The sequence below is a fragment of the Elaeis guineensis genome, chromosome 11 (genome assembly GCF_000442705.2).
Source record: "Elaeis guineensis isolate ETL-2024a chromosome 11, EG11, whole genome shotgun sequence".
Lineage (NCBI taxonomy): Eukaryota > Viridiplantae > Streptophyta > Magnoliopsida > Arecales > Arecaceae > Elaeis > Elaeis guineensis.
In genome coordinates this window covers 83,308,776-83,325,960 of record NC_026003.2, presented here as the reverse complement: position 1 = coordinate 83,325,960, position 17,185 = coordinate 83,308,776, and the positions used below count along the sequence as shown (strand labels likewise).

The following is a 17,185-nucleotide window of genomic DNA, read 5'->3' as shown; positions in this document are numbered from 1 at the left end:
CTCTCGAAGACCATGGCCCACAGACTGAGGTGGAGGCTCAGGAGATGGAGATGGTCCCTTATGCTTCAGGAGTTGGGAGCTTGATGTATGCGATGGTCTGTTGTAGGCCAGACATCGCTCATGCAGTGAGTCAGGTTAGTAGGTTCATGGCGCAGCCTGGCAGGGAGCACTGGAGAGCATTGAAGTGGATATTCAGATATCTGACGGGTTCAGTTGGAGTTGGCATCTACTACGAACAGTGAGGAGGTGCAGTGGGATACTCTGACATGTCCAGGGAGGCTCAGGGGCTGATTGGCGGTTATGTAGATGCAGACTTTGGTGGAGATGTGGATACCTGGAGGTCTACGACAGGCTTCATCTTTAGCCTGTATGGAGGTCCTATTTCTTGGAGATCGAGTCTGCAGCCTATCATGACCTATCCACTACAGAGGTAGAATACATCGAGCTGACAGAAGTAGCTAAGGAAGAAATTTGGCTGAAGGGTTTGTTGACGGAGATGGGCCTTACTCAGGAGGCCATTAGAGTGCACTGTGACAGCCAGAGTGCACTTCTACTAGCACAGAACTCAGTCTATCATGCAAGGACAAAGCGCATCGACATTCAGTATCATTGGATCAGGGAGCTTGTGGAGGATGGCAAGGTGGAGCTGGTAAAGGTACACACCAAGGAGAATCCAACTGATGTACTTATGAAGGTACTTCCATGGGACAGCTTTCAGAGATGTGCTGAGCTGATTCGGCTGATGGACAGAGTGGAGCTGGTTGAGGCCTTGAGACACCAAGGTGGAGATTGTTGTGATCCAGGTGCTGTGCCCAAGGCCCAGGGGACCAAGGCTAAGGCCAAGGTCCATCATTCATAAGGGCTTCATGGAGGCTCTAGGGCTAGTTGGGCCCTAGGTTGAAAGGCTGTGGACCTTTCGGGTTCTTAAGGTCTAGGTTATGTGGGCCTCAAGGGACCAACTCTTTATGGGCCAGGTCTGAGCCCAGGATAGGTGAGATTAGGTCGAGTCATAGGTGTATATGGGCTTGGGTTAACCTAATTTCCATAGAGTTGGTCAAGGGAGTTTTGGGTTTGGGTCACTTGACTCTGTGTTTATATATACATGCACTGTATAGGTTTGATTAAGCCAAGGAATACAAAAATCTTTTCTCCCAAGTCTCTCTCTCTCTTCTCCCTCTCTCTTCAGCTATTCTCCATGCCCCAGGAGCAAGAAACCCTAGGGTTTCTTGCCGCCAAGTCCATAGAAGGTAGGAAAAGCAGGGGAGGCGCTAGGGTTTTGAGCCCCTCTCCTTTTGTGCCGCCATCCATATTGCCTCTCCCTCTCTTGCAGGCACCCAAACATCAAGTCCAGGACTTGAAATCTCTTTCTATAAGGTTGGTACAAGTTTCTCTCAGATCTGGAGTTGATCTGAGGTCGTTTGAGGCACGGGTGAGATCTCCATCAACAGATCTACAGGAAAGGCTGCAGTAGGATAGATCTGCAAGGTCTGGTTCTATCTACCTTCTTCCCTATTTAGAATACCCTAATTCAAGATCTATAAATTGGAAGACCTCGATCCAGGCCTAATCTTGTTGGGTACCAGATCTTGGATTTTTTAGAGGTGATCTTAGAGGCATTCTTCATCTGGAACGAAAGACTGACGAAGAAGACAGCAACCAGGCTGATTTCATCAAGGGCCTTCGATCGAGTCCAGAAGTCTCCAGATTTGTTCGTTGCTGGTTCCGCTGCACCCAAGGTCTGTAGGAGGAGCAGGATTGTGCTCCAACATTCTTGGTACTTGAGTCAAACTCAATTTTAATCCTAATCTAATTAAGATTTAGTGTACCCAAGAAAATAAGAATTCTTAGTCAAATAGGAATTCATATTTTCTAGTCTAATTAGAAATTAGATCAAATCCAAATTCTAATTCAACTGAAACTAATCATTTGATCCATTTGGGGTTATCCTATAACCCTATTGGGGTTGATCAAATCAAATCCATAATGAGTCAAATTAAATCCAATCAAATTGGACTTGATGCAAGCCCCATTGCTCAATCAAATTAAGTCAATTAGCAATCCTATTGCTAATTAATCCTTTTATAACTTACTAACTCTTTAGTAAGTTACATAATGTAATATTTGCATTAGATTAGTTATCAATTAAATTGATAATCAAATCCTATTATCATTCATAATCATAATTCAATCATCTGATCAGTCAAAAGCCTCTTTTATGTGTGATCTCATAGGTTCTATTCTGTTTGGTAGTGAGATATATTGTGATCTCTATCACAATATCATTGAAACTTTTTTCAATAGTTGGAATAATTCCAACTCAGTCCACCAAGGATCATTGATTATCAAGATGATCTTCATGAGTCTCACATCCACCGTGACACCTAGCAGTATATAGTGGCAACCCAGCAGAATAAAAGATGAATCTCTAAGTGCAGTTAGCATATGATACAGTCCTTTTATCGTGAGTCCCAACCAGATGGCAGGTCATGGAGGAATCATCAAACCTCAGCATCGGTCATATGATAGATTCAATCAGCTTAAGTTCATATGTAATTCTATGAAAATTTTTTTCATCAATCACACTGTTATGGACATAGACTTAAGGACTCAGCCTCTTAAATCTCATTGGACTACACTCTTCTGCTAGGATCGATAGATTCCATCTTGATGCACACACCACTCTTACAGTGGATCAACTGTCGCCAACATCCACTATAAGGGCTCATTGACACCCATGTTGATATGTTAGTCAAACTCCAGTAGCCACACTACGAGCAGTAGTGCCATCTCTGGTCAAAGGATCAGTCATACAACTGCGGTATGTGGAGAAAATTTAGTGCAGGGGTAAAATGATAATTTTAAAACCTTTTCAAAATTATTATTTTATAGTGAAAATTATTAATTAATCTAATTAATTAATAAAAAATTATCCTACACTAGGATCTAAATATGATATATAGCATGCATGCATTAAATTTGAAATTTGAATTTGAACAGTAAACACTTTACTCTAATGTGTTCAGAACACAATACCTTTGTGCGGGTAGTAGATCGTCGTAATCTGATCACTGTTGGGAGAGTCTGATCATCGTGATATAGCCACACAGTGTGTCTGGCCTCTGCAGATCGTCCACACGAAGCTTCCGATCTGATTGACTCCTCACGAGTGCTAGCTCGTTGTAGAGCCCTTTCGATGGCCGATGCTGATCGAACTCCTTCGATCGATGTCTATCAATTCTTTGGATACTTTGAATCATCAGCAGATATGCTTGAGAGGATGTTGAAGATCTCTCTAAAATTTGATGGGCTCACGACATTCGTAGCTCACCTTCTCACTTTCCGAACTCCAGGCTGAAACCCTAAAGAACTCACTGAAACCCTGCGCATATTTTTTTTTCTTTTCTTTCTTTTTCTCTGAAAGAATATAGACCTTCACCTTGCACACAAGGATTCCTCATGCCCAGATTTTCTTTCCAATAATTTTCTTGCACATGCCCCACTCTTCTCCTCCTTTTAAAACAATGTCAAACGTCTTATCCACCTGAGAGGATAAAGATGAGTAATTGCACATTTGAAATCAAATCAAATTTTGAATTCAAATGGAAATCAATTTATCCCTATCCACTAAGGGTGTGAGAAGAGGAGGGCATGGCTTAATTTGTGCATGAGTGATTTCATGAGAAAAATTTTCTCGTGTAATAAATGGGGCGCTAAAAGAGGATAAGGTCAAGGTGCTAAGATTGATTGCTCATTCAAATTCAAATTTTATTTTGAATTTGAATGGCCAACCAATCATCTTTATCCACTTATTTGGTGCATTAAAGTAGGGCATGAGGAGGGCTTTGCGTGAGAAAAAATTCATGAGAACTTCCTTCTCGTGAATTCAAATGGGCGCAGTGGAAGTGAGGTGGCACAGGTAGAATGGGTCAAGGTGGTTTCATTATTTAAACCAACCTAATTGAACCAAATAAGTTAAGCCCAATTAGACTAATTTAAACCAACTAAATTAGGCTTAATTAGGCTCAATAAAATCCTAATCAAATCAGAAATTGATTAAGCCCAACCCCTGATCATATCAGGGACCAAACCATCTCGACGATTAGGTCAACTCTTAACCTAATCGGGTCAAACCCAACTGAATCCAATTCAATTGAACTTGATCCAAAATTAATTACTCAATTAAATTGAGTTAATTAGTGATCAAATCACTAATTAAACCTTTCATAAATATTGAGTCCAAAATCGATGGGTAATTGGGCATCAGAATTCATCGATATGTAACCCTGATCATGTTGGAGCACGATCTCGGCTCCTCCTACGGACTTGGGTGCAGTGAAACCAGCAACGAACAGATCTGGAGACTTCTGGACTCGATCTAAGGCCCTTGATGAAATCAGCCTGATTGCTGTCTTCTTCGTCAGCCTTTCGTTCCAGATGAAGAACACCTCTGAAATCACCTCTAAAAAATCCAAGATCTGGTACCCAACCAGAACAGGCCAAGACCGAGGTCTTCCAATTCATAGATCTCAAATCAGAGTGTTCTAGATGGGGAAGAAGGTAGATGGAGATAGACATTGCAGATCTGTCCTGCTGCAGCCTTTCCTGTAGATCTGTTGATGGAGATCTCACCCATGCCTCAAACGACCTCAGATCAACTCTAGATCTGAGAGGGACTTGTATCAACCTCTTCTCAAGAGATTTTAGGTCTTGGACCTGATGCTTGGGTGGCTGCAAGAGAGGGAGAGAAGAAAATGGCTGGCGGCTGCAAGGGGGAAGGGGCTAGCGCCTCCTTGCTTTTCTTTCCTTTTATGGACCTGGCGGCAAGAAACCCTAGGGTTTCTTGCTCCTGGGGCATGGAGAATGGCTGGAGAGAGAGGGAGAAGAGAGAGAGAGACTTGAGAGAAAGAGTCTTATATTTCTTGGCTTCATCAAACCTATACAAGTACATGTATATATAAACACAGGGTCAAGTGACCCAAACCTAAAACTCCCTTGACCAACTCTATGGGAGATTAGGTTAACCCAAGCCCATGTACACCTATGACTCGACCTAATCTCACCTATCCTAGGCCCAGACCTGGCCCATAAAGAGTTGGTCCCTTGAGGGCCACATAACCTAGACCTCAAGAACCCGAAAGGCCCACAGCCTTTCAACCTAGGGCCCAACTAGCCCTAGAGCCTCCATGAAGTCCTCATGAATGATGGACCTTGGCCTTAGCCTTGGTCTCCTGGGCCTTGGGCACACCACCTGGATCACAACAGATCGAAGAGTCCTAAACCAGTGGGACTCTTGACCCCGGTACCCAAAATGTGTGGAATTCATAATCAGAGAATCCTGATTCTCGATCACAGAATCCCAGACATGAAGGACTCTTCACTAGCTATCAGATCAGATAGGAACCTCTAATGTGTGTGACCCTGTAGGTTCGAACCTAAGCCAGTAGTACAGGAATCAAATCCTGTACTAATCGAAGTGACCATCTAGCAATGGTACCCGACGATCGAATAGGTCGAATGATCGCAATCGCAACACTCAGAACCTACGTGAATATGGTTACTGTATAATTCAACCTTTTGACCTCTGTGTTTAGGATGACTCAGGGTTAAACTGTCAACCCTGATTAGATCATCCAAATCATGCTCAACTCAAACAGTCCTGTGACTCCTCACAAAAACTACCCTGACCAAGGTTTTGCTAAATTGAAATACGACTGTACATAGCTCCTAAACTAGAGTGGTCAATCCCATCTTGGCACATGCACCGACAAGTCGAGTACTTGACTACACCAGCAGCCTTCCATCACTGAATTAAAATTCAGGTAGTCCAGTGCCTAAGTGCAGTGAGTTGCTTGCAATCACCATGGCAGTCTCATGTCAGAAAGATATTTATACCCACATTCCATCGGAGTAAATCTTGACAGCAGAAATAGCTCCAGAGTTGGTCACGTTCAGTGCAGATGTACCTCCTTGCTTTTCTTTCCTTTTATGGACCTGGCGGCAAGAAACCTTAGGGTTTCTTGCTCCTGGGGCATGGAGAATGGATGGAGAGAGAGGGAGAAGAGAGAGAGAGACTTGGGAGAAAGAGTCTTGTATTTCTTGGCTTCATCAAACCTATACAAGTACATGTATATATAAACACAGGGTCAAGTGACCCAAACCCAAAACTCCCTTGACCAACTCTATGGGAGATTAGTTTAACCCAAGCCCATGTACACCCATGACTCGACCTAATCTCACCTATCCTGGGTCCAGACCTGACCCATAAAGAGTTGGTCCCTTGAGGCCCACATAACCTAGACCTCAAGAACCTGAAAGGCCCACAGCCTTTCAACCTAGGGCCCAACTAGCCCTAGAGCCTCCATGAAGCCCTCATGAATGATGGACCTTGGCCTTAGCCTTGGTCCCCCGGGCCTTGGGCACACCACTTGGATCACAACAATCTCCACCTTGGTGTCCCAAGGCCTCAACCAGCTCACTCTATGCATCAGTCGAATCAGCTCAACATATCTCTGAAAGCTGTCCCGTGGAAGTACCTTCGTAAGTGCATCAGCTGGATTCTCCTTGGTATGTACCTTTACCAGCTCCACCTCGCCATCCTCCACAAGCTTCCTGATCTGATGATACTGAATATCGATGTGCTTTGTCCTTGCATGATAGACTGAGTTCTGTGCTAATAGAAGTGCACTCTGGCTGTCACAGTGCACTCTAATGGCCTCCTGAGCAAGGCCCATCTCTGTCAACAAACCCTTCAGCCAAATTACCTCCTTAGCTACTTCTGTCAGTCTGATGTACTCTGCCTCTGTAGTGGATAGGGCTGTGATAGGCTGCAGAATCGATCTCCAAGAAATAGGACCTCCATACAGGCTAAAGATGTAGCCTATCGTAGACCTCCGGGTATCCACATCTCCACCGAAGTCTGTATTTATATAACCTCCAATCAGCCCCTGAGCCTCCCTGGACATGTCAGAGTATCCCACTGCACCTCCTCGCTGTCCGTAGCAGATGCCAACTCCAACTGATCCTACTAGGTATCTGAATATCCACTTCAGAGCTCTCCAGTGCTCCCTGCCAGGCTGCACCATGAACCTGCTAACCTGTCTCACTGCATGAGCGATGTCTGGCCTACAACAGACCATCGCATACATCAAGCTCCCAACTCTTGAAGCATAAGGAACCATCTCCATCTCTTGAGCCTCCACCTCAGTCTGTGGTGCCATGGTCTTTGAGAGTCTGAAGTGACCAGCAAGTGGCAGCTCCGTCGGCTTTGCTCCCTTCATCTCGAACCTCTCTAAGACCTTCTATATGTAGCCCCCCTGAGATAGATGCAGCACCCTCCATGCTCGGTCTCTGAAAATCTCCATGCCTAGGATCTTCCTTGCAGGGCCCAAATCCTTCATCTTAAACTCCCGAGATAAGGATGCCTTCAGATCCTGCACAACCTTCCTACTCTTGCATGCTATAAGCATGTCATCCACATACAAGAGTAGGAACACCCTAGAACCATCCTTAAGAGACTGAACATAAACACAGGGATCAAACTTGCACCTGAAAAGTCCAATGCTGCGCACATAGGAGTCGAACCACTTGTACCATTGCCTCAGCGACTGCTTCAGCCCGTACAACGACTTCTGCAACAAACAAACCTTTCCCTCTGATCCTAGATCCCTGAAACTGGGTGGCTGCTCCATGTAAATCCTCTCCTCCAAATGCCCATGGAGGAACGCCGTCTTGACATCCATCTGCTCCAGCTCTAAATCCTGAGCTGCTACAATGCTCAGCAACACTCTGATGGAAGTATGTCTGACGATGGGAGAGAAGACCTCACTGAAGTCGATGCCTTCCTTCTGGGAGTATCCCTTGGCCACTAACCTTGCCTTGAATCTTATACGTCCCTGCTCTGAAGGCCCTTCCTTGCGACTGTAGACCCATTTGCCGCCAATGGGCCTCTTCCCCTGTGGCAACTGCACCAATCGCCAAGTCTGGTTCTGGTGGAGAGACTGCATCTCCTCGGACATCGCCTGGACCTACCACTCTCTGTCTTGGCTCTCAATAGCCTCCTGATACATATATAGGTCTCCATTCGCTGTCACTAGGGCATATGATAGCATCTCCTCGAAGTCATATCGGTTCGGTTGCCTGATGGTCCTCTTGGGCTTATGTAGGGCAACATCGATATCAGTCTTTGGTCCAGCTCACTCCTGCTGGACCTCTCCGCCTCGATCATCCGTCCGAGTCTTCTCCACCTGTGAAGACACCTTAGGTAGGTGCTCCATCTAAATATCATGTCCTCCAGTAGTACCTGCAAGAGGCAAAATCAAAGAGGTTAGCTGTCCAGCAGTGCCCTGCTGGACCTCCTCCTGCTCCTGCTGCTCCTCCATGCCTGCTCGCCTCCGTAGGACTGACTCCTCATCAAAAGTCACATCCCGACTAATGATGACCTTCTTTTCCAAGAGATCCCACAGCCTGTATCCCTTGACTCCTCGTGGATAGCCTAGAAACACCGCCTTGCGTGATCTAGCGTCTAGCTTGCTCCGCTCACCAGCTCCAATGTGCACATAGGCTGTGCACCCAAATACCCGTAGATGGCCCAGCCCAACTGTCCTCTTAGACCACACCTCCTCTAGAAGCCTGCCATCTAACCTGATGTGAGGTGATCGATTGACCAAGTAACCGACTGCGTCAACTGTGTCAACCCAGAACTCCTTTGGAAGCCCTGCCTGCAGCCTCATGCATCGTGCCTTTTCCAAAAGTATTCTGTTCATCCTCTCGGCCACCCCATTCTGCTGTGGAGTCCCCTTAACTGAGAAGTATCTCTGATCCCACACTCCTCACAGTAATCCTGAAACTCTCTGCTGGTGTACTCCCTGCCATTGTCTGACCTCAGACACTTCACGCTCTTCCCCTGCTCCTTCTCCACCTCAGCTCTCCAGATCTTGAACTTGGTGAAGACCTCTGACTTCTCTCTCATGAAGTAAATCCAGAGTTTTCTTGAGAAATCATCAATCAGGGTCATGAAGTATCTGGCCCCATTCCTAGCTAAAACTGGAGCTGGTCCCCACACATCCGTGTGTACTAACTCCAGAGGGGCTGCACACGGGCTGTACTGATGTTGAACTGAACTCTCCTCTGCTTTCCCATCTGGCAAGGCTCACAGATCTCCCTTGTAGCACCATCCTCCAGATCAGATATGAGTCCTCTCCTGCTCAACTCCCTTAGCCCCTTGCCACCCATGTGGCCTAGGCGGTAGTGCCACATCCTGTAAGCCCCCTGCTGGTCTGTGCTGCAGCTGCTGCATCAGACTCTTCGGTCACCACAGATCCCTCCATGCAATAGAGGTTATTGTCCAACCTTCTGCCTCTCATCACTACCATAACTCCATTGGAGATGTTCAGTACTCCGCTTCTTACCCTACTGCTGAAGCTGTATCCACTGCGCTCCAAGTAGCCAAGTGACATCAGATTCTTTTCCAGCTCCGGGATGTGCTTTACATTTGTCAATGTCCTCACAATCCCATCAAATATCCTCACCCTGACTGTCCCTATCCCAGCCACCTTGCAAGGATGATTGTCGCCTAGAGTCACTGATCCCTCATCTGTCTTGGTGTATGTCGCAAATCAAGACCTGTGTGGTGTGTAGTGATGTGAGCACGCAGAGTCTAGTGTCCACTCCTCTGTGTAATGCCTGTGACCATCTGATACCACAAGTAGATCATCCTCCACCTGCTACCCAGCAACTGCACTCACTGATTCTGAGCCACTTCTTTCTCCCTTCTTGCTCTTCCATAGTGGACATTCTCGCTTGAAGTGCCCAAACTCGTTGCACTTGAAGCATTTCATCTCTTTCTTTCCCTTCCTGGACTTGGACTGCCCCCTGGACTTGCTTCGCCTCTGCCTCTGCCTCTGCCTGTCCTCTCCCCTACTACCAAACCTTCCTGGGAAGCCCGATCTCTGGTCAACTTTTCCCTTTGCTCATTGGACCTCAGCACTGAGACCATGTCCTCATATTCCAGAGTCTCCTTGCCGTAGAGCAGTGTAGTCACCAAAGAATCATATGATCCTGGCAGCGAACACAAAAGCAACAGGGACTTGTCCTCCTCATCCAGCTTTACCCTGATATTCATCAACTCCATGCACAATTGGTCGAACCTCTGAATGTGGCCAATCACATCAGATCCCTCCTGCATCCGAAGACTGTACAACCTCTTCTTCAGCATTAGCTTGTTGCACATATTCTTCCCCATATACATGGTGTGCAACTTCGACCAAAGGCCCTTCGGGGTCTTTTCTTCTAGCACTGAATACACTGCCGCATCCGCCAAACATCCTCTGATCATCGAGCATACTTTCTTCTCCAATGATGCCCACTGTCTATCTGTCATTCCCTCAGGCTTCTCATCCAAAGCCTGATCCAGATCTGCTTGCACCAGAAGATCCTCCACCCAGATTTTTTACATGGAAAAATTTTTCTTACCATCAAACTTCTCGACATCGACCTTCATATTGCTGTCCATGACTGGATCCAAACCAAACAAGTAATATAAAATTAAGAAGTATAGAATATACCTTGATGGTACCTTGCTGAAAATTTTCAGCACTTGGGATCTTCAACTTCTCGTGCTTGGAACCACTTTCTCACCACCGTGGCTCTGATACCAACTATTGGAGCATGATCCCAGCTCCTCCCATAGACCTTGGGTGCAGCAAAACCAGCAACGAATAGATCTGGAGACTTCTGGACTCGATCTAAGGCCCTTGACGAAATCAGCCTGATTGCTGTCTTCTTCATCAGCTTTTCGTTCCAGATGAAGAACGCCTCTGAAATCACCTCTAAAAAATCCAAGATCTGGTACCCAACTAGATCAGGCCTGAACCGAGGTCTCCAATTTGTAGATCTCAAATTGAGATATTCTAGATAGGGAAGAAGGTAGATGGAGATAGACCTTGCAGATCTGTCCTGCTGCAGCCTTTCCTGTAGATCTGTTGATGGAGATCTCACCCGTGCCTCAAACGACCTCAGATCAACTCCAGATCTGAAAAGAACTTGTATCAATCTCTTCTCAAGATATTCCAGATCTTGGACCTAATGCTTGGGTGGCTGCAAGAGAGGGAGAGAAGAAAATGGCTGGCGGCTGCATGGGGGAAGGGGCTAGCACCTCCTTGCTTTTCTTTCCTTTTATGGACCTGGCGGCAAGAAACCCTAGGGTTTCTTGCTCCTGGGGCATGGAGAATGGCTGGAGAGAGAGGAAAAAGAGAGAGAGACTTGGGAGAAAGAGTCTTGTATTTCTTGGCTTCATCAAACCTATACAAGTACATGTATATATAAACACAGGGTGAAGTGACCCAAACCCAAAACTCCCTTGACAACTCTATGGGAGATTAGGTTAACCCAAGCCCATGTACACCTATGACTCAACCTAATCTCACCTATCCTAGGCCAGACCTGGCCCATAAAGAGTTGGTCCCTTGAGGTCCACATAACCTAGACCTCAAGAACCCGAAAGGCCCACAGCCTTTCAACCTAGGGCCCAACTAGCCCTAGAGCCTCCATGAAGCCCTCATGAATGATGGACCTTGGCCTTAGCCTTGGTCTCCTGGGCCTTGGGCACACCACCTGGATCACAACAGATCGAAGAGTCCTAAACCAGTGGGACTCTTGACCCCGGTACCCAAAATGTGTGGAATTCATAATCAGAGAATCCTGATTCTCGATCATAGAATCCCAGACATGAAGGACTCTTCACCAGCTATCAGATCAGATAGGAACCTCTAGTGTGTGTGACCTCGTAGGTTTGAACCTAAGCCAGTAGTATAGGAATCAAATTCTGTACTAATCGAAGTGACCATCTAGCAATGGTACCCGACGACCGAATAGGTCGAATGATCGCAATCGCAACACTTAGAACCTACGTGAATATGGTTACTGTATAATTCATCCTTTTGACCTCTGTGTTTAGGATGACTCAGGGTTAAACTGTCAACCCTGATTAGATCATCCAAATCGTGCTCAACTCAAACAGTCCTGTGACTCCTCACAAAAACTACCCTGACCAAGGTTTTGCTAAATTGAAATACGACTGTACACAGCTCCTAAACTGGAGTGGTCAATCCCATCTTGACACATGCATCGACAAGTCAAGTACTTGACTACACCCAGCGGCCTTCCATCACTGAATTAGAAATTCAGGTAGTCCAGTGCCTAAGTGCAGTGAGTTGCTTGCAAGTCACCATGGCAGTCTCAGGTCGGAGGGATATTTATACCCATATTCCATCGGAGTAAATCTTGATAGCAGAAATAGCTTCGGAGTTGGTCATGTTCAGTGCAGATGTACCCTTACATCTCACTTGTATGCCATACCAGTGTCTCCACACATTGGTTAAGAGGACAACCAACCTATATTACACACAACGACCTATGCTTGATAAACATTGTCATCCTTGGTAACAACGTATCATTTGGTCGCGAATAGATTTAAGGACTAAACGATAAATCCTCCTTTGTCGAGTCTAAATTATCCTAAGGATTTCACCACAACATAGGAGTTCATTAGAAGATGAAATATTTTATGATAAAAAATGCCAAAATAATTTTTATTAATTTATAATTCATGTACATATACAAAAATGAGCACAACCGTCAACAGGCTGATGATTGGCTTTGGGATACTATTCCCAATAATCTCCCACTTGGCCTAAAGCCAATCGGTGCAGTATCTAATACCCATCTTCGACTTGTAGTCGTCGAACTCCTTCATCGCAATGGCTTTAGTGAATGGATTGGCCAGGTTCTCCTATCCGTCGATCTTTTGAAGGTCGACATCACCTCGATCCATAATTTCTCGGATGAGATGGTAGAGCGCAGAATATGCTTCGTCCGCTGGTGTGCCTTGGGTTCCTTCGCCTGAGCAATGGCTCCAGAGCTGTCATAGTAGAGCAGAACTGGACCAACAAGGGAGAGTGCTACTCCGAGCTCGATGATGAATTTTCTCAGCCACACCGCTTCTTTGGCAGCATCTGATGCAGCGACATACTCCACCTCGCAAACTGAATCAGTCACTGTGTGTTGCTTGGAACTCTTCCAGCAGATGGCCCCACCATTAAGGGTAAAAATAAATCCCGACACACTTTTGCTGTCATCGTGATCAGACTGGAAACTAGAGTCTGTAAACCCTATAAGTCTCAAGTTCGATTCACCATAAACAAGCCACTGGTCCTTAGTATTTCTTAAATACTTCAGGATAGTTTTAACAACCTTCCAGTGATTCTCCCCTATATCAGATTGGTATCTACTCACTACCCCTAGTGAGTATGCCACATCTGGTCGTGTACATGTCATGGCGTACATGATAGATTCCATTGCCGAAGCATATGAAATTCTACCCATACACTATCTCTCTTGAGGTGTTGTCGGACAATCCCTCTTCGAGAGAGAAATTCCATGGCCATCGGTAGATAGTCTTTCTTGAAATTCTCCATGTTGAACCTCTTCAGCATAGTATCTATGTATGTAGACTGGGATAAATCAAGCAACCTTTTAGATCTATCCCTATAGATCCTCATCCCTAGGATGTAGGAAGCTTCTCCCAGATCCTTCATGGAGAACTGTGACGACAGCCAAATCTTTATTCCCTGTAATGCAGGGATATCATTCTTCATTAAGAAAATGTCATCTACATACAATACAAGAAATACTACTACTGGACCATTAGCCCACTTATAAATGCAGGGCTCTTCTCCGTTCTTAACGAAGCCATACGTCTTGATCATCCTATCAAAACGTATGTTCCAACTCCGGGATGCCTGCTTAAGTCTATAAATGGACCTCTGTAGTCTGCACACCTTAGACTCATCTGTGGATGTGAATCCTTCAGGTTGTATCATATACACCTCTTCATCCAGCTCTCCATTTAGGAAAGCTGTCTTCACATCCATCTGTCAGATTTCATAGTCCAAATGGGCAGCTATCGCAAGCATAATCCTAATGGATTTGAGCATTGCCACAAGAGAAAATATCTCGTCATAGTCTATACCATAACGTTGACGATATCCCTTGGCAACCAGACGGGCTTTATAGGTTTTCACCTTTCCGTCTGCGTCCCTCTTCCTCTTGAAGACCCACTTACACCCTATGGGTTTTACTCCTTCGGGTGGGTCAACCAATGTCCACACATCGTTGACCTTCATGGACTCCATTTCGGATTTCATGGCCTCTAGCTATTTCTCAGAGTCGGGTCTCTGCATTGCATCCATGTAGGTGATCGAATCCTCATCATTTTCATCATGTTTGATAGAATCGTCGTCCCGGACCAAGAAACCATAGTATCTATTCGGTTGACGTAGCACTCTACCAGATTGCCTTAAGGGTGCTTGAATAATGGGCTCCGGATTTGATCTAATCAAATCCAGTTCAGGTTCAGCAACTTACGTCGGATTTTCCACCTGTCGAATTTCGTCAAGTTCGACCTTAGAGGCAACAGTCCCTTCACCAAGGAACTCTCTTTCCAAAAAGATTGCCTTAAGGCTGACAAACACTTTTTGCTCATCAGCTAGGTAGAAGTAATACCCTTTGGTCTCTTTTGGGTACCCTATAAAATTACACTTGTCAGACCTAGGTCTAAGCTTGTCCGTAATTAAACGTTTAACATAAGCCGGACACCCCCAAATCTTAAGGTGCGAGAGTACTGGCTTACGTCCTATCCATATCTCATATGGCGTTTTGGTTACAGACTTACTCGGAACCCTATTTAGAAGGTAACAAGCCAATTCGAGTGCATATCCCTAAGAAGATCGGCAGACCAGCAAACCCCATCATGGATCGAACCATGTCCAACAAGGTTCGATTCCTCCTTTCAGACACACCATTATGCTGTGGTGTTCCAGGAGGTGTCCACTAAGAGAGAATCCCATTCTCCCCAAGATATATCAGAAAATCATTGGAAAGGTCTTCACCTCCTCGATCAGATTGAAGAGTTTTAATACACTTTTCAGTATATTTTTCTACCTCATTTCAGAATAGTTTGAACATATCAAACGACTTCAACTTATGCTTCATTAAATAGACATACCCATACCTCGATAGGTTGTCTGTGAAGGTTATGAAGTAGAAATATCCACCTCTTGCACTTGAGCTCATGGGTCTACATACATCAGAATGTACCAGAGCTAAGAGTTCACTGGCTCGCTCACCTTTTCCAGTAAAAGGTGACTTGGTCATTTTACTAAGAAGACAGGACTCACAGGTTGGAAGTGATTCATAATCACCTACTTCAAGAATTCCTTCTTGATCCAACCTGTTTATCCTATTCTTATTGATATGACCTAGCCTACAGTGCCAAAGGTAGACTTCTGACACATTATCTATTCTAGGGCATTTATCGGAGGTTTGAACCACATTAACAGGTTGTGATAGAAAGTAAATTCATTATAAAGTTGTCCAATAAATATTGTAACACCATTCAAAATGATATTGCAAACATTTTTTTTTATTAAAAATTGATAACCGTTCATGGCCAAAAGGCCTACAGAAATAATATTTAATAAAATGCTTGGACAATAGTGACATTCACTCAGAATTATATTTCGAGAATTGATTACAAGGTTCATGATTTCTAGTGCTAGAACTGGAACTTTGCTTTCATCTCCAACGTTCAAGAACCTCTCGCCTTCATCAAATCTCCTATTGACCTGCAGACCCTGCATTGAATTGCAAATATGATAAGGGCTTCCGATATCCAATACCCAGGCAGTAGTATCATAAATGAAAAAGTTGCAAGGTGTTATCATATAAGTACCTTGCTTCTTCTTTGGCCTGATCGGGTCCAGTGAGGCAATGTATAGAGGACAGTTCCTCTTCCAGTGCCCTGCTTCTTGCAAAAGAAGCACTTCGCCTGGCTCTGGTCGGGCTTGTGCTTCTTGGTCTGACCTTGTGCAGACATCCCAGCATGTAGCTGCACCTTATTCTTCTTCTTCTTGTTCTTCTTCCCTTTCTTAAAGGGTCGACGACCAGAAGAAGACCCTCCCACAATATTCACTGACTCCTTATGGAGCTGGTGATCCTTCTCAAAGTTCTGCAGCAACCCCAACAAGCCATGGTAGTTCACTGCAGGCTTTGTCATTCGAAAATGAGTAAGGAAGGGAAGGTAGGACTTGGGCAGAGAATTAAGGATCGCATCCTTATCGAGCTGCTCGTGCAAGGGAAAGCCCAGTTTACTTAGGCACTCAATCATTTCGATCATGTACAGTACATGATCAGTGACTAAGGCTCCATCCCTCATCCGAGCATTGAAAATGGCACAATGAGTTTTGTGCCTTTCAACGTCGTCAGGCATGCCAAAAGAGTCGTTCAATATTTGAAGCATCTCCTGTGGCTGGGCGTTCTCAAACCTGTGACTGAACTCATCATTCATTGCCGCCAGCATTATGCACCAGACGTTGGTGTGGTCATTGAGCCACTTCTGGTAAGTGTCTCGGACCGTCCCTCTAGCGTTCACGACTGGCTCCTCAAGTGCCGGATCTGTTACTACATAAAGGATCTGCTCATGCTCAAGGATGATTTTTAATTTTCGATACCAGCTATCAAAATTAGGTCCCATGAGCTTGTCATTATCTAATAATGACCGGAGCGACAGGATAGTGGCCATAGCTACATAAAGGAAAATCAGACCTATATTAGTACATAAATTATTAATACTAAAGACTTGAACTTTAGTCTAAAATTTCTTTCAGTATTTTACGAATTAATAGCCTCAACCTCCAATTCGAGAAATTACTTTAATTTCTTAGTGGGTACTAGAATCCACATAGACTACACACGAGCCCAACTTTGGCTGGTCAACCCATGTGCATCTATGGGTAGGTTCATAACCAGTTGTTTCTCTAAACAACTTCTAGTAATTAATTTGCCCTAGAACCTAATCAGTAGGCTTTGGCCTCCACTGAAAAAATCTGGTTAGGTCCAACCATTAACATGATTTGATTTGGTGAATCGGACCAATAAATGATCAAGCCCGACTTTGGTCGACCAACCTAACCACCATCAGAAAGACTCAAACCAAATTATCATACTATGAATGATAATTCCATTAGTCAATAAGCACCAGGCCTTTAGGCCTCCAATAATTATTAAACTAATGGACTCATTATCACTCACTTAATGGGATGCTATGACTTAGTTATCACTATAACTTAAT

The 17,185-nt window shown here is 44.9% G+C and overlaps 1 protein-coding gene across 1 annotated transcript; it reads right to left on the bottom strand.

Annotated features, from left to right (window-relative positions):
* Nucleotides 1-2,363: 2,363 nt before the first annotated feature.
* On the bottom strand, nt 2,364-16,817 carry LOC140852382 (uncharacterized). Its single transcript, XM_073245318.1, has 3 exons — nt 15,788-16,817; nt 15,519-15,689; nt 2,364-2,381 (listed from the first exon to the last, which is right to left on the bottom strand). The coding sequence occupies exons 1-3, from the start codon at nt 16,634-16,636 to the stop codon at nt 2,364-2,366; spliced, it is 1,038 nt and encodes a 345-aa protein (XP_073101419.1). The 5' UTR covers nt 16,637-16,817.
* Nucleotides 16,818-17,185: the final 368 nt, after the last annotated feature.

What these genes read in the sequence shown, in the direction of transcription:
- LOC140852382 (XM_073245318.1), bottom strand. Translation starts at nt 16,636, where the DNA reads ATGGCCACTATCCTGTCGCTCCGGTCATTATTAGATAATGACAAGCTC. An exon ending in CAGGCCAAAGAAGAAGCAAG is followed by an intron (nt 15,690 to 15,787) that starts GTACTTATATGA and finishes AATTCAATGCAG; the next exon opens with GGTCTGCAGGTCAATAGGAG.